A 27914-nucleotide genomic window follows, 5' to 3' on the forward strand; every position below is an offset into this window, starting at 1 on the left:
ATTCTATGTCTGACTTAGAGCTCTATCTTGCTCCAGTCGTTAACAGCAACCTCTCCACACCAAATTCAACAGAGGACTTCCAACGCATATGTGATTAATCATGTCTGCCAAACTGATGGAAAACCTTTTCGGCACCCTCGTCTAGACGAACGAAAATGTATGCAAAGTACTCCATTTCCCTACCACATCTTTGACGTAAATCGAGTCTTTAGTTTAAAAGCTGCAGTGATTCTAATTTAGTGATAGAGGTTTGTGAGGTACTGCAAACACTGTGTATACATTTGCGTGACAGATGTTGTGAGTGGAAGAGAGTGTATTCTGTTCACGGAGTTGGTGTGGCATGGTGTATGGTTTCACATGTCAAACACTGCTGCTATGTATTTGTCTGTTTCATGCATTTTCTGTTGCTGATGATCATCTTATAGAATTGATACGAGCATAGCATAATTTCCAAACTGTAATCAGATGTGAACAGGAAGTAAATGAGTGTTTGTAAATTGATTCTTTCATATAGTGTTCATTAAAAAAAATGACGATCATTCCGCTTGGGACCTGTGGAAGGTACATTAGCTTATTTGTTTCAGTTGTAAATATTTGTCATGTATTTTTGTTTTTCTGACATGTTCTGCATCCTGGAGGACCTCATCACTACGGATCTATTGGAATGAAATTAAATGTGATCTAATCTAATCTAATTTCCGTGCAACTCTTGATGGAGATTAGCTTGTTAATGTCAATAGGTATTGTTCCACTCTATGTTTGCAAAAAAATACATGTTATACCTATTATTACAATCTTTTATTATTGACTAACAATACGAGCCCTTGACTTTCCATCCATTCTATGAAAACCACACATCAATAGTACATTAGTACTTTCCGTTTCCGCTACATGTGTGCAAGTTTTAGATGTTCGCCTGTGTTGCTGCTGGTTTATTTATCTATTATGTTTATCTGCTGTGTTCAACGCTGTTTAGTATGCACTGTACTATTGCAAATGAATGTTATTCTGATAACGTTACTAGAAAAGTCTTTTTTGTACATATAAAACGAAGTATCTCAAATTGTCACGACTTAATGGGATAATACACATTTTCAGCTTCGAAACTGTTTGTCTCTACGTTCAGTCCATATTCACACTGAAGTAGCGTCATGGGATGTCACGCCAAAGCACACAGTAGGGATTGATACATAGCAAAATCCAGCTAATAAAAAATTTAGTGCCACAATTAAGTCAATACAATTGACAGTAGCTAATAAAGCAGACACTGATCTACGGGACACGTTATCAAAGTAGCGACAAAATGTGTGCGAGAGAAGTTGTTTTAAGTCTAGTTTACATGACGACATTGAGTTGCGCCACTCATTGCGTGGAATGAGTTGCACGCAAATGGTTTCTCACATTTGACTGTAGACATGGCGAAACCAGTATATAATTCAGTTTCGTCATTTTGTGGGTTCCTGAGTCGTGTCTGAAATGAAGGTTTTGGCAGCTGCACGTCGCACGAGTTGAGATGGAGTTGAAGCTTGCGTGAAATCGCTGCATAAGAAAAAAAAATAAGAAACGTGTTTCTATTCGTGACTGGATGAAGAAAAGACGTCAGCTCGATTGCTCGGATTTCTTGCTGAAATAATTTTTAATGGAAGACCCAAGAAGTTCTTTTAATTATCTTAGAATGTCACTAGAACTCTTAATGTTTCTTCTAAATAGAGTTAATTATGCGATAAGGAATAAAGATATTGTAATGCATGGAGCACTGTCGCCAGAACTGAAATTACATGTCACATTGCATGCATTACAATCGAGAACACTCAGCATGCTATATGATGCGGTTTTAGTTGGTGATGATGCTTTTTCATTAACGCCAATAATTATTAACAGTGATAATTACTAACATTAACAGAAATAATTATTCAAAGCAGGCCGCATTAAGCAGAGAATGGTTTGCAAACTACCAGTACTCTCTTGAAGGTAGATTTGTACAGTGGAAATATTTCAAAATTCAAACACATGTGAATGGGGAGCACTGCTGCGACGTTTTAAAGAGATGAATATTGAATAAAGAATGTAGCTTCTCGATTTGTGTAGCCTTCCCTTCTGTCAACAATATTCCTTAAAAAAAAGTCGTCCAACTCAAACGATGGGATTTTAGTCTTGTAGACAAGATCATTTCTAGAGCTAGAATTATGTTAGCTTGTATTTTTCTTAATTCAGTTGTATATGCGCTCCTAATTCAATAAATTTTGCGCTGCAGCTCAGATAGTGTCAAACTATCTAAGTTCTGATCGCACGTGAAGGTCTCAGAAGCAACAATATGTTGCTTATTTTAGTAATCAGCATCACTGAAATCCCACAAACACCTATGCAAAGCATTGATATCCAAAAAGCGAACATTATTCTCCGTTCCCCACTTCATATTTCAGATTGTCTACACTCTATGAACACACACAACCTCAAAACGCATGTAACTAGTGTCGCCAAAGTTGGAACACGCCGAAACTGTTTAGTTTCACCGACGAGTGCACTCAAAATTGATTTGGATTTTTATATACAGGCCAAATATCTCACGAAATAAGCATCAAACGAAAAAACTACAAAGAACGAAACTTGTCTAGCTTGAAGGGGAAAACCAGATGGCGCTATGGTTGGCCTGCTAGATGGCGCTGCCATATGTCAAACGGATATCAACTGCGTTTATTTAAATAGGAACCCCCATTTTTTATTACATATTCGTGTAGTGCGTAAAGAAATATGAATGTTTTAGTTGGACCACTTTTTTCGCTTTGTGATAGATGGCGCTGTAATGGTCACAAACATATGGGTCACAATTTCAGACGAACAGTTGGTAACAGGTAGGTTTTATAAATTAAAATACAGAACGTAGGTATGTTTGAACATTTTATTTCGGTTGTTCCAATGTGATACATGTACCTTTGTGAACTTATCATTTCTGAGAACGAATGTTGTTACAGCTTGATTACCTGCAAATACCACATTAATGCAATAAGTGCTCAAAATGATGTCCGTCAACCTCAATGCATTTGGCAATACGCGTAACGAGATTTCTCTCAACAGCAAGTAGTTCGCCTTCCGTAATGTTCGCACATGTATTGACAATGCGCTGACGCATGTTGTCAGGCATTGTCGGTTGATCACGATAGCAAATATCCTTCAACTTTCCCACAGAGGGAAATCCGGGGACGTCAGATCCGGTGAACGTGCGGGCCATGGTATGGTGCTTCGACGACCAATACACCTGTCATGAAATATGCTATTCAATACCGCTTCAACCGCATGCGAGCCATGTGCCGGACATCCATCATGTTGGAAGTACATCGCCATTCTATCATGCAGTGAAACATCTTATAGTAACATCGGTAGAACATTACGTAGGAAATCAGCATACATTGCTCCATTTAGATTGCCTTCGATAAAATGGGGGCCAATTATCCTTCCTCCCATAATGCCCCACCATCCATTAACCCACCAAGGTCGCTGATATTCCACTTGTCACACTCATCATGGATTTTCCGTTGCCCAACAGTGCATATTATTCCGGTTTACATTACCGCTGTAGGTGGATGACACTTCATTTGCTAAATAGAACGCATGCAAAAAGTCTGTCATCATCCTGTAATTTCTCTTGTGCCCAGTGGCAGAGCTGCACACGACGTTCAAAGTCGTCGCCATGCAATTCCTGGTGCATAGAAATATGGAACGGGTGCAATCGATGTTGACGCACGTTTTTGAGATTCCCGATTCTCGCGCAATTTGTCTACTACTAATGTGCGGATTAGCTGTGACAGCAGCTAAAACACCTACTTGGGCATCATCATTTGTTGCAGGTCGTGGTTGACGTTTCACATGTGGCTGAACACTTCCTGTTTCCTTAAATAAGGTAACTATCGCAGGAGAGCTTCTGTAAAGTTTGGAAGGTAGGAGACGAGATACTGGCAGAAGTAAAGCTGTGAGTACCGGGCGTGAGTCGTGCTTTGGTAGCTCAGATGGTAGAGCACTTGCCCGCGAAAGGCAAAGGTCCCGAGTTCGAGTCTCGGTTGGGCACACAGTTTTAATCTGCCAGGAAGTTTCAACCTATAGTTTGATTCACGTAGTGCCTCAGTACTCCATTCCGCCACCAGGAGCACCAGCGTAGTGCACAGTTAAAATGGCTACTTCTACTGGTGTGGAATTCTCGCTGTATGTTTTGGTTTCATGAAACAAATTCTTGAACAACTGCTCTGCGCAGATTTTGCACCGAATACGCTTAAGGACCTCCAAGCAGGCTTACAATTTGCTCTTGGCACAAGAACTTTGTTGAGATGGGTTGTTCACTGTGACATGATAGTTGCCTGCATGTTTATGACAATGTCGAACAGGTTAGGGAGAGCTTTGCCCTAAGTCGCGTGATTGGTGTTTCACAAAAGACTATTTGGCGAGTACTGCATAGACGTTTACACTTGAAACCATACAGATTCACAATTGCACACCACATTAGTGATGCACATGAGGTTGCTCGTGGGGAATTCAGTGCAGAAAAATTGCATCGGATGGAGAACGAGACATTCCTGAACACAATAAGCTTCAGCAATGAGTCAACGTCTCATATCAGTGACACGGTGAATGTCCAAAACTACAGAATATGGGGCAACGAAAATCCAAATGCAACCCAAGAACACATTCATAATGGTTCCAGACTTAATGTGTTTCGTGCCCTTAGCAGACTGAAAGTGTGCAGCCCTTTCTTTATTATGGAGAAAACTGTCACTGATATTGTGAATCTTAATCCCATAGATCAATGAAGATGACCGAGATGGGACGGTTTTTTACCAGCAAGACGGTACACCACCTCATATCCTCACAGAAGTTCGAGATTTCCTTGATAATCAGTTCCCTAGAACTTAGAACTACTTAAACGTAACTAACCTAAGGACATCACACACATCCATGCCCGAGGCAGGATTCGAACCTGCAACCATAGCGGTCGCGCAGTTCCAGACTGAAGCGCCTAGAACCGCTTGGCCACTCCGGCCGGCTGCAAGAAGGTCATTTCGTGTGTAAGCTACCACTACTCTCATCTTTCACGTTGTGATCTTTCTGCCTCAGCTAAGATTATCGCAGTGAGACAGAGTCCTTTGCAGCAATGCCTTGTCCGCATGGTTGGATAAAGTGCTCCTTTTCTAAAATTGTAGCTGCTTTCAAAATCAGTTCCAATGTTTAACTTTTTCTTGTGAATCTGTAGTTTGATTAATTACACTGTGGCATCGATGTATTAGTCTATTATACATAATATCTCCACATGTTAGTTGTATTTCTGTTACTCTAATTTTGTTAAAGTAAGTCTTCACTGCAAGCAGAACAGGATTAGTGTGCAACTCAATTGTAGTTTTCAATTGTGTAATCTACTGTTAGTTTGAAGTTGTCCCTTAAATCGGTGACTGACAGTGCAACTCAACTGAGAACTGGCTGGAGCAGGCTGTGGAGAGCAGTGAGGACATTGTGAGCTGTCCATGATGTTCTTTGTACTGCTAGTGCAATTAATACTTGAAAGTATTGCTGATGATGTTTGGCACCTTTTGATCATTCACTTACTTCTGGGATTGGTGCAGATTTATCCTGCTAAATTCTCATCATATTCTCTTTCCTACTGATAATCAATCTGCATAGTCATCCCGTTTATATGAGATCAAGATCATAAATTTAATTTTTCGACCCTGCAAGGTAACACCAAACTTGAATTTAAATAAAAGTTTTCTGTTTCATGTTGTGAACTTTCTACATCAACTACCTCCAGAGCAATGGCAGAGAGCTAAACGAACCAGTGTATGTGCGCTCTGTGGTGCCAAGCTCATCCCATGGTGTAAGGCAAGGGTAGTTTGCTGGTTCAGCTCTTGTTGGGCTACCGGATCAGTTGTTTTCTGTTTTCACTGTAAAAAGTCAGAACAGAATTCAGAACAAAATGCCAAGAAAAGCTTAGCATTGCACCAATTGAACATCAGCTTATTTTTAATTGTTAACATTCTTCTGTAATACTATAAACTTCATTCTTTATTATTTTGTCATTGATACTGTTATTTGTTAACTCGCAAGAGCTTTCCTACACCTATTTGGTACCGATGCACTTTCTACCAAGTGGTTAAATTAAAGTTTCCCTATTTAACATGTTCTAACAAAGAAACTAATTACCATACGAGGACCAAACTTGGTAGCATTAACGTCAGGGAAATGGCGAAGAGAAATAATGCAGAAACAATTCAACTGAAACACTTTTAATGTGTTGCTATGGTACATCATACCATTACATACTGGTACCATTACTGCTACAAAAGGGGCTCAATATGCCACCCATCAGTGCCCAGAAGAGTCTGAAAGTGTAGGAGTGAATTCTGCACAGCAGAACAAAGCATATCCGTACCTCTCTTGATATGCTGTGCTTCATTTCAGCACATGTTTGAATGTTCCTCTTTTAAACCCTGTCCAGGTAGTCCCAGAACCAGAAAGCAAAGAGAGTGAGATCAGTTGATCGTGCCAGTCAAGCATTTGGAAACAATTGGCTGATAATTCAATCATTTCTAAATGTGTTTCAGAGAAGCAGGCCAACTTCACAAGTGATGTGCAGTGGGGCCCCGTCTTGCATGAAAACTGTTGAGTTCACTTTCCTGTAGGGCGAGTATGACATGCTGGCGAAGCGTATCACAATAACACTGGCCAGTTACACTGCTTGTCTTCGGTTCTTGAATGCCAACCTCTTCAAAAAAGAATGGGCCAATGATGAACATAGCTGTGAAGCTACACCATACGGTGACACGTTCACTGTGCAGAGAAAGTTCACGTACCGTTCACCGTGCAGAGAAAGTTCACGTACGGTGACTGGAGGTGAACATCCCCACACTTGGCAATTCTGTTCACCTCACCTGTCAGAGAAAAATGAGCTTTGTATGTCCATAAGATTGTCCAGAGCCAGCTCTCATCAACTTCAGTCCTTTCAAGAAAGTGGAGAGTGAAGTCAACACTTTGTTAAGCATCCTGCGAAGCAACCTGCTGTACGATATGCATCTCATACAGATACCATTCCAGAACGGTTCAAAGCACCTTCCGTACAGTTGACCGCAGGATGTTCAATTGTAGAGACACAGGACACACACTGCCTGGAATTGTGCGCAGTGTTGTCTGCCATAGCAACAGTGATTCCATCTATCACCTGTGGTGCAACCTGTCGTCGGCCTCTTCCCGGAGCGACGCTCAGTCCTCCAGTTGATTCGAACTTCTTCACGATGCTCCACACAGCAGGTGGAAAAAGAGGACCCTTCCGAAATCCTTTCAACCGGCGATATTCTCGAAGTGCAGCTGCAGCAGTATTGTTGTTTTGATAATAGAGCTTCACCAATAATGCACTGTTCCTTTTGTCCAAGCTCATGTTTACACATCAACAAGTGCACTGCAACTACGAATCAAGATGACTGATCACGGCACCTTGTGGCCATAGATGGAACTGGATGGTGGCACTGTGATGCACGAAAATCGCGCACCCCATACTCTGGACATTAATGCTACCAAGTTTGGGACTCAAATAGTAAATAGCTACAATGGGTTAAACAGGGAAAGTTTAATTATAGCCACTCAGTATATACACGGACAGAAAAAAAATCGCAACACCAAGGAAGAGTTGTGCTACATAAATGAAAGTTGGTAGGAATGTTTCTACATCTGGAAGATGACGTCTATTCAAATTTCGCTCCAGTTGCTTAAGAGTGGCACTAGTAGCACCACTATGAGGATGCAGATCAGGTTTGCTTTAAATGCACACTATAATGGTCGTGAATGTTAGTTTCCTGTGAGAGTCGATGTTAGTCGAGAATGCTTTAGGGCGACAGAGATGACATTATCACCACCTCAATGAGTTTGCATGAGTTTGTGTAACAGGGCTGTAAGATGCTGGATATTACTTCTGCAATGTTGCAGAAAGACTTGGCAGGAATGTAGCCACTATACATGATTGCTGGCAGCAGAGGTCACAAGAATGTATGGTGGCAAGAAGACCGGACTATGGATGGCTATGTGGCACTGCTGACAGTGAAGACCATTGCATTAGTTGTGTGACTCTGGCACATCGTATAGCATCTGCAGCAGCAATCTGAGAAGCATTTGGCATCACGGTGATACAACCAGCTTTTACAAATCCATTACTTCAAGGACAGCTCTGAGCCAGACACCCTGTAGTGTGCATTCCATGGAACCCAAAGCACCCATCATTTGTGGCTTCAGTGGTATCAGGTCAGAGTTCATTGGAGGGCAGGGTAGAGGTCTGTCATGTTTTCTGATGAAAGCTGGTTTTGCTTTGGTGCCAGTGATGGCCAGGTGTCGGTTAGGAGCAAGTCAGTTGAAAGCCTGCAACCAACCTGTCTGCCTGCTAGACACATTGGATCTAAACGTGGAGTTATGGTCTGGGTTGTGACTCGGTATGACAGCAGGAGAACTCTCACGGTTATTCCACGATTGCAAATTTGTACGTCAGTCTGGTGATTTGACATCCTGTGCTGCCATTCGTGAACAGCATTCCAGGGGGTGTTTTCCAACAGGATAACACTCACTCACATACCACTGTGACAACCCAGCATGCTCTACCGTGTCATGTTGCTTTGGTCTTCTAGATCACCAGATCTGTCTCCAGTCAAGCATATATGGGACATCACTGGATGACAACTCCAGCACCATCCACAAATAGCATTAACTGTTCCTGGATTGAACGACCAAGCACAACAGGCATAGAACTCCGTACCGCGAACTGATATCACACACCTGCACAACACAATAAATGCACGTTTGCATGCTCGCATTCAACATCCTGCCTGTTACACCAGTTATTAAAGTACAGGCATTTCACATTCGCAGTGGCTTTTCTCGTGGTTACTATCCATAAATTTCATTGCTCTACATTAATTATTTTTTGGTGTTATGATTCCTTTTTTTGTCAGTGTACCTTGCCAATGCAAATGACCATTGAGTCTGGGAGAATAAAATGTCGGGTATTTTGCCATACAGAATTCATGTGTTAGGAAGTATCAGGAAATAACATTGCATAATAACCAAATACACTCGCACCTTGCTCAGAGTGTCTGCATATGATGAGCACGGCAAACATTTCATTACATAGCTGCCCCTAGCACAGCTAAGAATTGGCAACATCGCTGCAAATATTTGGTAACCTTGCGATAGTGCACTTACCTCCACATGTAGTCCTCAATCATTCCACTAAATTCGCTTCAAATTGCCTTTCCGTTTTTATGACTTTCGATACATAATCCTCATGTAAAATGAGACACTGACACAGAAAATTTAATTTTTGGACTGAGAAATGCCCTACTTAGCAAAGGTAAAAACTGTTCTTAGCTTTAACATTGCATTATGAGCCACAGCGACCAATACTGCGATGATGGAAACCTGCTCCCAGCAGTGTCTCACAAGCTCCATTTCATCATCACACCTGGCTGGTGAAGCAGGGGTGGGCTGAGTTGCGAGTTCTAATAGTGCTGCAGACCAGTGTAATCTAGTTAATTATTTCCCGTTTAATATAATGCGGCTGAAAATTGCTAGAAGAAATTCTTTAGCAAAACTTAAAGAAAATCTTTACACATAAAGTCTCCTCACAAGCTCAACTCAGTCATGGCCATAGATGTCATCTTTGTGAATACCAATCTTCTTCCCTATACAAACATCTCTTAAGAATTTTGACTCTATGATCAATCATAGGAACTTGAGTTTTGTCCATCATGTAAGACCCATATGTCAGAGGAATAGTTACAAAGTGAATATGGTTCCTCTGTGCTAAAGATGTGAAAAGTAACTAGGCACCCCTGTGGAAATTTGCTGACACTATTGTTAGCAGCTAGCTTCTGCTCTCAGCAGCTTCAAAACTGGGCATTTTTTTTTTTTTTTAAATCTAACTGAATATTTTAGATATCAATTTTTATCAGCATTATGTCCTCCATGAATCCCTACATGGACCTCAAAAGGTGGAGCGTGCCTGCGTTACTGTAGAGCGTGCACTACGAGGTATTCACACAGTTTATTGCATACACTTACTTTGAATAACCAAACAATGACAGTGGACTCATTACACTGAAGTTACTGACTGTGGCTTGAGAAAAACATATAAATTTCCGACAAAAAATTTACATGAAGAAATGCTTCTAAAAGGGGAAACAATGAGATATAAGACCTTAGAAGTAACATTAAACAGATCATGTTATGTAGTCACATTGGCTCACAAACCACAAGATTAATTTTGAGCAACCCTCAAGTCTTACACATTAGTGTAATACAATACTCACCATACAAAAACAGGTAGTCTGCCGCCATTGCTGTTGAGCGTGAAATGCAAACCATAGGCACTTATTTGTGGTGCATCACTCATCAACAAAAAATATTTTTATGCTCTCCAAAGCGATGAGCAGTAGCTGACACTTTCAACAAAGTGTGAGGGAGTGGGGCTCCGCTGGATGCCACTAAAGTGCGCCCTGGAGAGCTCCAACATATGCAGTGTTCAGAGGCAAACACTCTGCCAAGGAGTCTTTCGTAAAAATATTATTGGATAGTACTTTATTACCAGTGGTCAGGAAGTGAAATACATTGTCATTGTGTTACCATTACACTCAGGTTTCAGCATTCAGACAAAAGACACTAAAAAAATTTAGGTAACGAACAGTTTCAACCAGGGGACGTTGCAGTCGGATGACCCACTGTTTGTCACTAGACAATGGGTGTAGACGTAGTGTAACAAGGAGACAAAACTTCCTTCATGAACTACTGCAGCCTACAGTGTTGTACGATTGTGCAGACAGCCAGCGTGTCCCGCTTATTTGTCCCATGCTGCAATCAGCATGGGCTTACTCCGAGCAGCCGGCCAGGTTTTTTCCTAAAAGAGTGCAGCTACAGTGCTGATTGGGGAAAATGAATAGATTAAAAAACTAATTCAGGGGCTGTTTTCAACTCACAGAATCAATTAGCAGGTGTTTTACCTCGCCAAGGGTAGACTAGTTGCCCTTGCACCAAGAGGAACCTGGGGTAAGGAAATTATTTTCAGTAGTATTCCAGTTGCAAAAGACACAAATGTCAGGTCCACAGGGAATTTCCAGACTTATTTTGACTGCAGAGAAACAACAAAGCTTTATTATGTTTCTGTCTGTGGGATCATAATAATTTACGAAAAATCCATTATGGCAGTTGGGAATGAGCAGAGTAGTGGTGATGTATGCTGTGTCTGATAGCCTATTACTTTTGTTTATAACCTCCAAAATTAGGTGTCTGCCTGCTACGAAGAAATTAAATTGTCTACAGAAAGGTGTAAGTGTAGATGTATTGCTGTGACTGAATAGTATTTGAGTTGTCTGCAAATGGACTCTTATTAAATTTTGAGAAAACACAGTATATACATTTCAGTCCAGTAAATGGCATAACATTATTGATGAATATAGAGTTTGAGCAGAAGTCTGTTGCTAAGTCAGAATATTCAAAATTTATGTGTGTGTGCATTGATGAGAAATTGGACTGGAAGAAACACACTGATGATCTGCTCAAACATTGAGGTTCAGCTACTTGTGCTATTAGGGTTATTGCAAATTTTGGTGATAAACATATCAGTAAAGATTAACCCATGATGCCTATTTTCGTTCACTGCCTTTATATGCCATCATATTTTGGAGTAATTTATCATTAAGAGAAAAAGCATTCATTGCACAAAAGTGTGTAATCGTAATAATAGCTGGAAACTACCCCTGATCACCTTGCAGCTATTTATTTAAGGAACTCAGTATATTCGCAGTACCTTCGCAACACATATATTCACTTATGAAATTTGTTGTTAATAACCCATCCCAATTCAAAAATAATAGCCAAGTACGTAGTTACAACATTAGATAAAAAGATTATCTTCATTGTTCTCGGTTAGATCTGACTTTGACACAGTATGGGGTGAATTACACTGCCACAAAAATCTTTAGTCATCTACCAAACAGCATTAGAAATCCGACAGGACAGCCAATCAGCATTTGGAAACAAATTATAACAGTTTCTGAATGACAACTACTCCTAGTCAACAGATGAATAGTTAGGTATGAAGCAGAAAAAAAAGGAGGGAGGGAGGGAGGAGGGAGGGAGGGAGGGAGGGAGGGAGAGGGAGGGGGAGAGAGAGGGGGAGAGAGAGAGAGAGAGAGAGAAATGTCGTATTCATGACCTATGGAACAAGTATTAATGTAATGTAATGAAAATTACACACATGCACTTGGTGCAGCATTGAGATGTGCTTTGGATGAAAACTGATGGAACCATTCATAAGTGAAAAATGGAAAGAAGTATCACCTGTTACAGTCCACCATATTCTCCTCTCTACATATGGAATTCAAAAGAAAAGTAATCAAAGCTGTCAGTGCTGGATAACAATTAGTGTTCTAGCACAGTCGAAATCGAATCCTCAATTTTTGTTAGTAAGCTTCTGCAGTTTCTGTATAACAAATTCCACACTAATTACTTACTTCATACACTCCTGGAAATGGAAAAAAGAACACATTGACACCGGTGTGTCAGACCCACCATACTTGCTCCGGACACTGCGAGAGGGCTGTACAAGCAATGATCACACGCACGGCACAGCGGACACACCAGGAACCGCGGTGTTGGCCGTCGAATGGCGCTAGCTGCGCAGCATTTGTGCACCGCCGCCGTCAGTGTCAGCCAGTTTGCCGTGGCATACGGAGCTCCATCGCAGTCTTTAACACTGGTAGCATGCCGCGATAGCGTGGACGTGAACCGTATGTGCAGTTGACGGACTTTGAGAGAGGGCGTATAGTGGGCATGCGGGAGGCCGGGTGGACGTACCGCCGAATTGCTCAACACGTGGGGCGTGAGGTCTCCACAGTACATCGATGTTGTCGCCAGTGGTCGGCGGAAGGTGCACGTGCCCGTCGACCTGGGACCGGACCGCAGCGAAGCACGGATGCACGCCAAGACCGTAGGATCCTACGCAGTGCCGTAGGGGACCGCACCGCCACTTCCCAGCAAATTAGGGACACTGTTGCTCCTGGGGTATCGGCGAGGACCATTCGCAACCGTCTCCATGAAGCTGGGCTACGGTCCCGCACACCGTTAGGCCGTCTTCCGCTCACGCCCCAACATCGTGCAGCCCGCCTCCAGTGGTGTCGCGACAGGCGTGAATGGAGGGACGAATGGAGACGTGTCGTCTTCAGCGATGAGAGTCGCTTCTGCCTTGGTGCCAATGATGGTCGTATGCGTGTTTGGCGCCGTGCACGTGAGCGCCACAATCAGGACTGCATATGACCGAGGCACACAGGGCCAACACCTGGCATCATGGTGTGGGGAGCGATCTCCTACACTGGCCGTACACCACTGGTGATCGTCGAGGGGACACTGAATAGTGCACGGTACATCCAAACCGTCATCGAACCCATCGTTCTACCATTCCTAGACCGGCAAGGGAACTTGCTGTTCCAACAGGACAATGCACGTCCGCATGTATCCCGTGCCACCCAACGTGCTCTAGAAGGTGTAAGTCAACTACCCTGGCCAGCAAGATCTCCGGATCTGTCCCCCATTGAGCATGTTTGGGACTGGATGAAGCGTCGTCTCACGCGGTCTGCACGTCCAGCACGAACGCTGGTCCAACTGAGGCGCCAGGTGGAAATGGCATGGCAAGCCGTTCCACAGGACTACATCCAGCATCTCTACGATCGTCTCCATGGGAGAATAGCAGCCTGCATTGCTGCGAAAGGTGGATATACACTGTACTAGTGCCGACATTGTGCATGCTCTGTTGCCTGTGTCTATGTGCCTGTGGTTCTGTCAGTGTGATCATGTGATGTATCTGACCCCAGGAATGTGTCAATAAAGTTTCCCCTTCCTGGGACAATGAATTCACGGTGTTCTTATTTCAATTTCCAGGAGTGTATTTCCGGGATAAAAATATATCACGGTGAAACATAACACACATAAGCACCTTAAATTTATTTCTAAGAAATAAGACATCAATGGAACTTGTAGGATGGAAACAAAAAAAGAACAAACTGGGGACAAGGAACTACTGGCCAGCATGAATGACTGGTGGTGGTTAGTGTGTGTGTGTGTGTGTGTGTGTGTGTGTGTGTGTGTGTGTGAGAGAGAGAGAGAGAGAGAGAGAGAGAGAGGGGAGGGGGGTTAAGGAAGCAGCAGGAAGTGTAGTGGGGGCTAACCAGGATGTGTTAAACAGATAATTCCCAATTGCTCATCTTATCTCTTATTTATTGTTTTTTTTTTTTTATGTTTCAAACCAGAAATCAGCATGGGCATGTTAAAAAGCTATCTATACCATCATGCCACTTGGATCCAACGAAGACTAGAACCTCGGGAATAGTACAGGTGAGAACCTTCCTCCAGTAAATCCCCTTTTCCTGCCATCCTCCTGGATTATATATAGCAAATAGAAGAAAATCAACAGTACAAACAAATAATGTGCTGTTACCAATTTAAGGTGCTCTATAAAGAGAGAGAGAGAGAGAGAGAGAGAGAGAGAGAGAGAGAGAGAGAAAACCAACTCCAATTGACTGTTTTATAAACAACAGCTATATAAAAAGTCTCTTGCACAAACTATGTGGACGTCATTACAATTTTGACCACAAACATAAACAGGATCACAAATAACTGGAGATTTTTTTTAATCTTTTAATGAAACTTTCTCCAGGTGCTTATTGAAGCAGACTTTACATGGCTGGATCAAATCTTAACTTACATCTCTTCATGCATGCCATATGTCCTTGTAAGGCCACAGACAAAAAAACATACCATTATTTTAATGTCATTTAGTCTCATCCTCAATGGAAGACTAAAAACTGTAGCTAACTTAAAGAACCAATAGTAACATTGAAGGAAAATGCTCTCTTCTGGGAAACATACATCATCCTCTTTAGTAGTTACTTCAAATTATGATGTTAAATCTGTTAATCTCTTAAAACTGAAAAGTATCCAGTGAAAATTAATAACAAACAAAAGTATGGTCCCAAAAGTAAGTGTGAATACACGCAAATCTTCCCAAACTGAATACAAAGCTGTAGAGTGAAATCTTTTCTTGGTGAAAGTTGTGAAATTGAATTTTCAATGTCAGTACAAATTATCACAATGAAATTAAGGAAACACCATTAGTAAACAGTAAAATCATTTATTCTTTTGTCCTTCAGAGGTATAAAAAGCAATGACTACAGATTCCATTCATACATGCATGAAAATTTGCACTGCCCTTCATTTAGCAAAATACAAAAGGAATTATTTTCTGCAAAACTGAACACTTAACTTCAAATCATCCCAACATTTTCTTTAAACAATACAGTTACAAATAAAACAATACAACTTCTGTATAACAATTAGCATAATGCAATAGATCAGGATCATCGCTGATCTCCTGAACATAGCATTGATATTTGGTTGGTTCGGGTGAACTGCCTGAATGATACAAATTTTTGCAGTTTTGTTCTGTATTTCTGAAAGTTTCACTTGAGAAATGAAATTCCATTAATTTCAGATCTGTGAAAATTCTGATTTTTATGTTGACTTGCTGGTTTTACAAATGAGGAACAGTGACTACTCCTACAAACCCAATGAAAAACTGAAAATAATAATCCACTATTAGACCTGCTTAAAGTAACTTATGACATTTATAAAGATAGGCTTTTTATTTTAATTTCTAAGATTTCGTTCTTTAATGGAATATTCAGATAATGGCAGCATAACAAATAGTTCTATTACGGTAGACAGAACTTTAATATTGATAATTTTAAGTTACAGGAAATGTAAACAAAGTAGCTCTGAGTCATTCACCATATAGAAAAGATTAATCAGGAATGTACCCAGAACCAAATACATTCAGAAACATGTCATCATATTATTTGTTATCACTATAATGAGAATTCCTGGATGAAAACAACTACAAAAAATTGCAGGCAACTCTTCACCAGCGGGTGAAACTTGCCTGTCTTCATTTTGTTTGTCAGTTATGACACATTTGTAGTCTTTTGTAAATAAGTCTACAATACAGAGATTAGAGAATGTAAGAATTCAACAAAAGGAAGTGGCTTGCAGAGAAGTCACTGTTGTTCACATTTGTCCAGGCATGTATACAAAACTAACACTTAGAAAAAAAGAGTTTAATTAATAAATTTTCCTTGAATACTGTGAAGAAAGGGCTTTTCAGTGTAGGCAGATGTGTAGCTTATATGTGAATGAGAAAGAAAGGAAAGACACACTGTGGAAGAATAAAGATATATCATCATGTTAACAAGAAAAGTGTCAGATACCCTTGCACTCTTTTTCCAACCATCATATGTTGCAGACTCAATTAATAACAATTACAATATGATTAAAAAATAATTGTATTCTGGCAGTGTCTTACATTTTTAGACCAATCTGAACACAGAAGTTCTTGAATCTTCACTTGAATTTTTTGAGGAGGACATAAGATGTTATGAGATTTTTTACCTTCATAACATGTTACTAAACACAAGATTTAAACTTCTGTGTTCCTTTCTATGATCCTTATGATTCAAAGAGAAAACTTTACACGACTCTTTTAGTTTTCATGCTGCTTCACAGTTGCTCTGTTTCAAACCATGTATTTTTAGCAATATAAGAAAGTAATAAATTACAGAATACACAAATACTGGTGAAGACAAGACAGTGTTGTTATTAACAGAAATAGAAAATTAAAAGCTACTGATGTGTGTCTTCAATTGATGCTCTACACTTACAGCCCATTACAGAAATGCTAAATGAATTTTGTGTAGTATTTAACTTTTTTAACTAAAAATAAATGTATCAATTGTTGGGATAGAAGTCTTACTACACACCTCCAAGATCTATAATACCGTTGCACTTTTGTTCACAGCTGGTGCATCTGAATTATGAAAAGTCACAAACGAACTTTTGTTCTCAACAGACACTTGTCCTCTGAAACAGAACAAGTTGGCACGCACATGTGAGCGCTCTCTCTCCCTCTCTCTCTCCCTCTCTCTCTCTCTCTCTCTCTCTCACACACACACACACACACACACACACACACACACACACACACACACACACACACATATATTCTGCTTATCATTCACTTAAATATTTAACTTTTAAAAAATCTATTAATACAAAGTTTCATTGCTAATTCTTCCTATTTCCCTAGGAGAATATATTTATTTATGTAATATATACATATACATATATATGCTCTATAGTAAAATGGAATATTTAAAATATCTGTTACAATAATTAAAAACATCTTTGGAAATAATCCACAAGACAAAGACAAAAAGCATCTACCGACGAAAAATAAGAAATACTTATAACTGCAACAAGTGTTTACAAAAAGAGCAGAAATCAAAACATCATACTGCAACAGAAAATTTAAATCTATTACTTAAGCAATAAATAACAATGGGTGGACTAGCACAGCAGCACCATAGCAAAACTGCTGCTACATACACTATAGCAGGCAGAATTCTCAGAAATATCTGCACAGTTTTCTTCTGTTGAATTTTATTTTATCGTCATGACTTTGTTTACAAGGAAACTAAAGAGACTGGATTTTCATCAAAGGAAAACAATGAGCTCCATATGTGACGAAGTGGAGAATTGTTTTGTGCACATAGCAGCAGTTTTGATTTTAAAACCATATGGGCTGTTCACACATGCAAGCCGCTATTTTATATCCATTTCTGTCCAGTCACACATGACATGAAACAGAGCAATAAAACAACCTAATGTACTTCCATGTCCTGAAATAATTCTAATATCAAAGTTGACAAAATAAAATAAATTTACATGACACATCCCCTCTCCTGTACTCATGACTACTTTGAATGGAGGCAGCAATGAAGTGAATCTGGCTGTAAGGAACGTATATGTTTCTACTACAGATAATATTGTGTGTCAATGTGAATCAATCTTTAAAAAGTTAAGTAGTAAATGCGATTTTTTTTACAATATAATATGTAATTAACAAGTCTTTTAAGGTCTGTGAAGCCTGTGGGTGTCACAGTAAACTACAAAGAAGTGCAACAAACAGAAAAGTATTCACAAAAATAGAATTGTTTGGGTGGCAAAGTATGTCTCCCATGCCCTAGCAATGCTGGAAAAAATTTACGTTGTCGTTACAAAAGCAGGGCAAAAATCAACACAAAGAAAGAGTTTACTTTTTAAATGTATTTGCTTATAGAAACAAATAAATTAAATTACTGCACGAGTACAAGAAAGGTGTTTATTTCATATCAACGGCAACCACGGAATCAAATAGACAAAGCAAAATCTGAAAACAGTTTTCGTGTTTTGTAACTGCTGAATGGATACAACTGTAACACGTTATGATTGCTGGTTTCAAAATGAAGTACTAATCAAATAAAAAAATGCAGTACAGATGTTATAAAGCATGTTATCAAAATATATATATTATCACAGTCAGTCATCATCAAAAGCTAAACCTACATATGTAAACAGCTCAAAACAGGTGCCTGTTAGTACCAAACTAAATTTATTTTCTCCCAAACTGTTCTTGTTCTTCAGATATGACGTCGTTACAGTACAAAATAAATTCACTATATGGAAAGTGGTACTTAATATGAATACTGAATGTTCAATTCCATAAAAAAGGAAATATCAAAGATGAAATATTAACAACAGTTCAGTTTGGGTAATAAAAACAAAATTTATCTTCAATACACAGTGCTTCAAAAGCTGCATTAATCCAAATTACTTTTATAAACAGTACAAAACCTGAAACTGCAAATTCAAAGGGCTGCACAGAAGAACATAAACAGACTAAAGTTTAATTAGATTTCCAGAAGCTTTTGGTTTCATTAATAATGTGAAGCATTAATCCCCAGAGCAATGTGGAGCAGGGGCAATGTTACAATACATGCCCATATTGTATTTTAGCTTATACCAGAACAGTCTTTTAATTTGCACCAGTAAAAAAATCTTTATGTCACAAATTTCTGTTTTGTTTACAACAGTAAGATTATAGTTTTTTAAAAAAAAGTCCTTTACAGATCTTTAAAGTTATTATATTAATAAGGCAATAGCAACCACAATGAGAGCCACAATCACTGGAAGCACCAAACTTACAGTATTACTATACTGATTTGATATTAACATAAAAACAACTAAAATTACAATCTTGTGGTCCTCAAAACCGATCATCAATGTTACAATATCTCATTCATAAAATGTAAACAATGGTGACAAACTGCTTCAAACTATAAAACATAAATGCTGTTATCTAAATGTACTATCATCATCAATAAATTTGCATATAAAAAACCCCCACTGTGATTGCTATAATTTAGTACGCATTTATTACAAACTGTGGTGAATATGAGCCTTTTTTTTTTTTAATTATTATTTTATATAAATGACTGCAGTTTGAGCGTAAAAATGTTTAATGGTAGGCAATATATACCTTTAATATTCCCTCCAGTACTAACATGATCAAAATGAATGGAGGAAAAAAATCACAGACATAGATTCTAATTTAAAAATATTGTGGGGTTTCTCATACTATCAAAACATGAACAACCCACTGACTACATAACAAGTTTCTCAAAGCTGAATGATCAGCCTTCACCTGACAACAAGTGCTGGCACAGAATACAACCTTCAAGGGATGCCTGACAAACTTGGATGTACTAAGTTAACTACACTAATTCACTTGTTACTCAACAACACAATGAACAGCTGCTTAATTTACAACTCAACTATTATTGCTGAAGAATTTATGCAGCAATGGAATTAGGTGTAGAAAGATAATATTAAAATTTCGAAAAGAGAGCTTTTTCAAGCAAGGTCAGGAAAAGGCACAAATAAGTCATATTTGCTATTCAACAATTTGTACTCTAGTCAACTTCATTTTTTCATGGTAAAGTTTTTCAAAATCTGCATCAAGAGGCAAGTACATCTCCTGCCACTGGAGAAAGGTGCACAACTTTTTTTTCTTTTTTTTAGAATGTACATTCACAGAACAAAATAGGAAGGAAATAATGGTCCTTTAAGTACTTATTATGCACGTTTGTTCATTAAGAAATGGAATAAGCACTAAGTGAGTATCAGTGAAACTTATTTCATCATTCACTGACCAACACCTTTTTCTTTTTTTATAATTCTACTTTGTACCTACACTATTCTACAGCCGTTCAACAGTCTTTTGGATATTTTGAAAATAAATAATCATGTCATTAGGCAAGTAATGCATGAATGGTCATTTTCCTGAGCACTGTTTCTTTACCTCAGGAAGCAGCATCCAATTTTGATCATGCATCCCTTATGCAGGATAAGATTTGGTGTTTTGAGTATTTTATAACAGTTGCCACTAATATAAACTATCACCAATTAGCCATACCAGGCTTGTTCAGTGTCATGAAATAGATCTGGCAAGATGACCCTCCTTTTGCTGACGAGAAGAACACCTGCAATAAAGATTAATTCCATATAACTAATCTCTCTGTGAATCAAGAATGTCACATTTCTGAGCTGAATGTTAAAGCATGTTTGCAAAGTTTTCTGACTATGCTGTTAGACAAAAATAGGACACACCTGAAAATATGATCTGTTGGCTGTTATCTGCCACACATTGATCTAATTACAGCAAAAGAGGCCATACAACTTCTATTAACATTTTATTACTGGTAAAGAGGAAAAATATGTAAAACAAGATTAATTACATTCTCTATTCTTTCTGAAACAAATTGAAAGTGGCTCTAGAATTGTGCATACGTGTGTGTGTGTGTGTGTGTGTGTGTGTGTGTGTGTGTGTGTGTGTGTGTGTAGGGAGGGGGGGGGGGGGGCATATGTTAAGACTGCACATAGTAGGCTTCAGTACTGTAAAGCAGGTCTCACTTCGTCCATACACCAGATGCTTATCCATCATTATGGTGTAAAGTTACAATATACTTAGTTGGTATTGAACTCTATCTTTCATCTTTTTTCTACGTCTGTTTGTCTACTGTTTCATGATGATACTATACACCAGGTGCTTATCCATCATTATGGTGTAAAGTTACAATATACTTAGTTGGTATTGAACTCTTTCTTTCATCTTTTTTCTACGTCTGTTTGTCTACTGTTTCGTGATGATACTATTTGTGTGTTGTTTCATTGTCAAAAACATGCACATCAAAGATTTACTTTCAGTATTAGAATAAGAATTCTTAAACAAGGGAGGTACACTGTAGGAGCATATATGGACACACATTTTTTTAATCTTTTTTATGTAATGAGAACACATGCAAACAGATGACAGTGCATCATTGTAGTACTGTGAAGAAGCAACCAGTACATTGTTCTGACACCAGTAGTCAGGTGTGTAACATACACAGGCAACAACTATTAAGTTTAACCCTTTGTGTTTCACTGTGAAACCACTTTTTACTGCATTGTATCCCTTTGTGGCATAGGTGACTCACTGTGAAACCACCGTCTCACCCTTCTTTGTAGCACACTCTAGCGGATATTTGATGAACTAACTCAATAAATATTGAGAGAGCAGCGCTGTGAGCAGGAACTGGCATTCAGCGTGTTTTACGTGCAAATCCGACATATTGTGATTCAGACACATTTGTTTTGTGTTATTCAGATGCTGTGCTTTATTCAATGTAAGTAAAATTTTTCTACACGCTACGACATATATTCTAGATTGAAAATATGTCTAAAGTTTACTTGAAACAATGAGAAGAACAAATGTTGGTGGTTTCGCTATGCTAATATGATACCTTTACCATACAAAGCTTCTATTCTTATATACAATAAGTTATTTAACTTTTACTGCTATTTAGATGGATAAAACATACTCCTTGGCAGAATTAGATGAGGCTACTGTCTACAACCTACTTTTTGAGGATATTCCAAGCGATTTGTCAGAATCTGAAGAGGATGAAGATGGTAATCTGGAAGGTATTACTCAGGTCCTTGGACAGGAAGCCCCCACGCTCCTACCTTCTTTAGCAGCTGAGAAAGAAGTTTCTGAAGCTCCAGCTGATGTTAGTGAACTACTTCCTTCCGCCCAAGACTTCACAGAACCAAAGTGGGCACGTGAGTTCGGTGATTATGATCATGTAAATTTTGTGGAGGAAACTGGGCCTTCGTCCAATTTCGATAGTCTTTCTTCCTCAGTTGACTTTTTCCTTGAACTTTTCACGAATCAGACATCAGAGGAAATACTGTATCAGACAAATTTATATGCTATGCCAAAGGCTGGTGGCATTAATCCCTACCCTACAAACATAGATGAGATGAATGTGGTTTTAGGTATTAATTTACTTATGGGTGTAAAAGCACAACCTAGTTTTAGGGATTACTGGTCATCTTTCCTAGCATTGCGGGATGAATACAATGCCCAATGAATGCCACTGAATAGATTTTTGTGGCTCCTTTCTAATTTACATGTAAATGGGAATGAAAAACAACCACAGAGGGGATTGGCAGATGACAAACTATATAAACGACGACCATTGCTAAATTCTCTCTCCACAACCTACAAAAATTGTTACAAGCCATCTAAGAAACAAAGCATTGACGAGTCAATGATTAAGTTCAAAGGGCGATCATTTATGAAAGTATATAGGCCACAGAAACCCATAAAAAGGGGTTACAAAGCGTGGGTAAGGGCAGATGAAATGGGGTATATTTGTGAGTTTCAAATCTACACAGGGAGAAATGGAACTCAGGTAGAAAAGGACCTAGGTGGAAGAGTTGTTACTGATTTGACAAGATCACTGGAAGGTCAGGGTTATGAAATCTACGTAGATAACTATTTTACACTAGTACCATTGTTCAACAACCTTCTATTAGATAAAATATATGCCTGTGGCACAATTAAAAGCGTCAGGAAATACTTGCCAAAAGATTTTAAATCTGATAAATGTTATACTTGTGGGGAATCAGAGTGGAGGAACTGGGAGGGAGTAACCTGCACTAAATGGATGGACAAAAAACCTGTTCTTTTTCTCTCAAACTTCCATAATCCAAACCAAGAAGCCACAGTGAACCGAAGAAAGCAATAAAACATCTGAAAGTCATATGTGACTACAATACTTTAATGGGTTATGATGACAAAGCAAACATGCTCAAATCAACTTAGGAATTAGACAGGAAAAGCAAGAAGTGGTGGCGCAGAATATTTTTCCATGTCTTGGATGTCACTGTCGTGAATGCCTATGTCATACATAAAATAAAAATTGAAGTAACACCACTGAAATTAAAAGATTTTAAGATATTAGTTGTTGAGGGTCTGTTTGTGCAAGGCAGTATTTCTCCTGGCAGGAAAAGGAGAGCAATTTCCCGTCCATCATCATCTAATAAGACATTTGGAATGAAAGTCTCTGTGGATAAAAGACAATCTGATGAACTGCATATTCCTGTTCACAGCAAATCGAAATGCAGTGCAAATTGTAGTTCAAAAAAGGAGCCTCATAGGACCAGATGGTCATGCACAGTATGTGATGTCGGATTGTGCCTAACAGATAAAAAAAAAAAAAAAAAAAAAACTGTTTTTTGGAGTATCATGAAAAGTAGATAACAAGTGTTGTATGTAATGTTCTTCGAAATTTTGCATTAAAGAAAAAAAATTTTTTTGGGACCTCAGTTTATAAAAAAATATGTATGAAAGAAAATGTAACATTAGTGTAATAAAATATTGAAAACTAAAAATTAGTGAATTTCTGAAAGACGTTGAACAACCCCTTGGGTCACAGTGGTTTCATAGTGAAACCACCTATGTAAATTTTTTATAAAAATTGAAAATTTTGCAAAAAATTTGTAATATTCTCCAGTAATGCAATAAAGAAGAATAATATCAAATTTCAGTGCATATCAAGTCCAAAAGTATTTGTGTGACTTAAAGGGTTAAGAAGACATAGCATCTTGGAAGATTTCATCACTATCCGATGTTGACAATTTAATCTTTGTAAAGACAGCCTCTATGTGATTTTTTTAAATACCAGACATACTGTATCTCTCACTCTCTCTTGTTTGTGAGCTGTCACTAGAGCAAGATGTACCTGCTAAGAGATCAATATTGTACTTACGGACTGACTGGACTGTAAAACTTTGTATAAAATAACATTTGTGAGAGAATTATTAGAAACTAAACGGTTTTGTAATGAATGATTGAGTGTAAATGTAAAATTTCTTTACAGTTCCTGAGTTTGCAATTAAAAAAATATTTTTATTCTTACTTGGGGGTAGAAACTTTTTAACCCTGCAATAGTTGCATGCAGACTGACAGTCCGCACAAACTTATTTTTTCCTTTCTCTTTAACCTTTTTATGTCAAGGAATCACATGACTCGAGTACCTTCCAGCAATCAACAGGACTACGTTACTCCTTTGTTTCATTTGGATTAGAGCTGTGATGGTGGAATGGTCAACAATTGTGGACTGACATTCTCGTGCGAACAATGGTATTTGATATGATTTTTACTATTCTCTTTTAAAGGTACAGTAAGACAGAAGCCATTACAGTAACAAAGTTTATTGTCAAGGATTTGTATTATTGCAGTGTTACTTTCTATTAGTTACATTGTATTGTTAGGTACAGGTTAGTTAATTGTTCTGTTTATATAGGGTGTTACAAAAAGGTACAGTCAAACTTTCAGGAAACATTCCTCACACACTAAGAAAGAAAATATGTTATGTGGACATGTGTCCGGAAACGCTTACTTTCCATGTTAGAGCTCATTTTATTACTTCTCTTCTAATCACATTAATCATGGAATGGAAACACACAGCAACAGAACGTACCAGTGCGACTTCAAACACTTTGATACAGGAATGTTCAAAATGTCCTCCGTTAGTGAGGATACATGCATCCACCCTCCGTCGCATGGAATCCCTGATGCGCTGATGCAGCCCTGGAGAATGGCGTATTGTATCACAGCTGTCCACAATATGAGCACGAAGAGTCTCTGCATTAGGTACCGGGGTTGCGTAGACAAGAGCTTTCAAATGCCCCCATAAATGAAAGCCAAGAGGGTTGAGGTCAGGAGAGCGTGGAGGCCATGGAATTGGTCCACCTTTACCAATTCATCGGTCACCGAATCTGTTGTTGAGAAGCATACGAACACTTCGACTGAAATCTGCAGGAGCTCCATTGTGCATGAACCACATGTTGTGTCGTACTTGTAAAGGCACACGTTCTAGCAGCACAGGTAGAGTATCCCGTATGAAATCATGGCGGTGAATCGAGGAAGTACAGTACATACTGACAAAACTAAAATGAGCTCTAACATGGAAATTAAGCGTTTCTGGACACATGTTCACATAACATATTTTCTTTATTTGTGTATGAGGAATGTTTTCTGAAAGTTTGGCTGTATCTTTTTGTAACACCCTGTATATTTTTGCGAGATGGAATTGACACTTGGATACACAAAGCCAAGTGAGCCTCCAGAGTGTTCAAATATGTTTGCGTCACATATTCCTAAGAAAGGTAAAAACCGTTTTTAGTTGTATCCAGTCTCTACCATAATGACACTGTTCACGATGAGATGGGCAAAGCAGATATGGTAAGTGTATACTACAAGATGAAAGGAAATATAGACATATGTGACAAGCTGCATGCTGTTTACAATTGTGCAAGACACACTCTCCAATGACCTATGGTCATATTTTATTTCCTACTGACAGTTGAAGGTAACCTATGAGCTCTTCAGTAATTCATGCTGTTAATAACACAGACAGCTGCACTCAACGAAGAGATTTGCTGCACTTCTTGTCTTATCTGTTTGTTTCGCAAGCGCCAGTCCAAGCTGCCATTAAAATTTACACATACTAAATTATATATTCACAATATTTTGTTGATTTTTAATCATAAATCTATGTTTATCTAGATACGGACTGACAGTCTACAGTGATTACTAATAGCACACAAAAAATGGTGTGATTATTGCAGGGTTAATCCTGCTGAAATAAGTCATTGGTTAATTAAGTTATCTAGAAGTGATGCCTCCACACTTGTAGTTTCAACTGACATACAGACAAAGGAAAAGTACTGTACTACTATTTTTCTCATCAAAAATTATTTCCGTCAACAGGACAAAAGCCGGGTTAACCGGAGTGTTCCATTTAGTCTTTGTAGGTACTCCTACAGATGAATCTGGGCCGGCAGAACATTGCCTCAACAGAAGAGGTAAGCCGAAGCTTTTTTTTTTTATCCAAACTCTGTTACCATCATGACCTACCAATGTCCATCCAAAACATTTTGAAATATGTGCTACACACATTAGATGCTTTACTTACAAGATTATCTGGATACATTTTCAGTTAACTTCATCACAATATGTTGGCACATTAATAAGTTGGTTGCCATGGCAATGAATATTAATAGTGATATTTCTCTTACTCACTTTACCCAACTTGATACAAGACCACATGCTATTTTTTTAAATTTATTATTCTAGGCACTGTGTAAGATTTTTCAGTCAATCTTACACTGGGGACTGATGACCTTTCCAAACTTCCTTGAACTATCACTCTTCTTCCCTGACGAAGACACTAATACTCCCAAAAGTTAACTTTCTTAAGTCTTTGTTTAACTACTTATAATTGCACCTTATGAAGGTATGTACTGGCCAGCGATTCTGTCTCCTTGTAAACAAGACCCCTGGAGTAGACATTCTCCTAGAATTATTGAGTTCCTAGTGAGAGTCAGCCATGACGAAACTATTCCACCTGGCATGGAAGATGTACAAGACACGCAAAATACCATCAGATTTCCAAATGCATGTAATAATTCCAATTCCAAAGAAAGCAGGTGTGAATATTAATGAACTATCAGTTTAATTAGTCATGGTTGCAAAATACTGACGAACTATTTACAGAACAATGGCAACACTGGCGAAATCAGACCTGGAGATGAAAGTTTGGAAATGTAATAACACGAGGCAACAGCAACCCTATGACTTAGCTTGGAGATAGGTGGAAGCAAGGCAAACTTATGTTTACAGCAATGCAGATTTACAGAAATGTTTTGCAGTGTTGAGTGCAATTCACTCTTCAAGCATAGGTAAAATACTGCAATTGAATGGTTACCTACAACTTTACATAAACCAGCTTGTCATTAAAAGAGCTGAAGGATATTGGAAACCAAGAAGAAAGTTGTGGAGGGAATTAAAGTTCAAAGAAAAGAAACAAAAGCTGGAGTTTGCAGAAGACACACTAATTCTGTCAGCAATGGTAAAGGACTTGGAAGAGAAGTTGAATGGAATTGATTCATAAGAAGTTGTAACATTAATATCAACGTAAGTAAAATACGGGTAATGGACTGTAGTCGAATTAAATCACGCATGGCTGAAGGAACAAGTTTTCAAAATGGCTCTGAGCACTATGGGACTTAACATCTATGGTCATCAGTCCCCTAGAACTTAGAACTACTTAAACTTAACTAACCTAAGGACAGCACACAACACCCAGCCATCACGAGGCAGAGAAAATCCCTGACCCCGCCGGGAATCGAACCCGGGAACCCGGGCGTGGGAAGCGAGAACGCTACCACACGACCACGAGATGCGGGCTGAACAAGTTTTATTATTTGATAGACGGGATACAAAATACAATCTGACATTAACTACAAAAGTGTAGAAACATCTGTTAACATCAAATATTAATTTAAATGTTATGAGGTCTTTTCTGAAGTTGGAAGTCTAGATTTTAGTATTATACAGAAGTGAAAGTGGACCACAAAACAGTTCATACACAAAGAGAATAGAAGCTTCTGAATTGTGGCACTACTGGGGACTGCTGAAGATCAGATCAGATAACTAGTGAGGAGGTGGTGAATTGAATCCAGGAAAAAATTGTGTAACAACTTTAGTAAAAGAAGGTATCAATTAAGAGGACACATCCTGA

At 38.7% G+C, this 27914-nt stretch overlaps 1 protein-coding gene across 3 annotated transcripts in view; it reads right to left on the reverse strand.

Moving 5' to 3' along the window:
• Positions 1 to 15183: 15183 nt before the first annotated feature.
• LOC124777093 (serine/threonine-protein kinase mig-15) overlaps positions 15184 to 27914 on the reverse strand; it is a 342698-nt gene continuing 329967 nt past the window's right edge. For all 3 annotated transcript variants that reach the window (XM_047252374.1, XM_047252373.1, XM_047252372.1), the window contains one exon: positions 15184 to 20480. In XM_047252374.1, coding sequence (XP_047108330.1) covers positions 20397 to 20480 — 84 coding nt within the window. In that variant the 3' untranslated portion in view covers positions 15184 to 20396. The remainder of the gene's footprint in view (positions 20481 to 27914) is intronic.

This window comes from Schistocerca piceifrons, chromosome 2 (assembly GCF_021461385.2).
Source record: "Schistocerca piceifrons isolate TAMUIC-IGC-003096 chromosome 2, iqSchPice1.1, whole genome shotgun sequence".
Classification (NCBI taxonomy): domain Eukaryota; kingdom Metazoa; phylum Arthropoda; class Insecta; order Orthoptera; family Acrididae; genus Schistocerca; species Schistocerca piceifrons.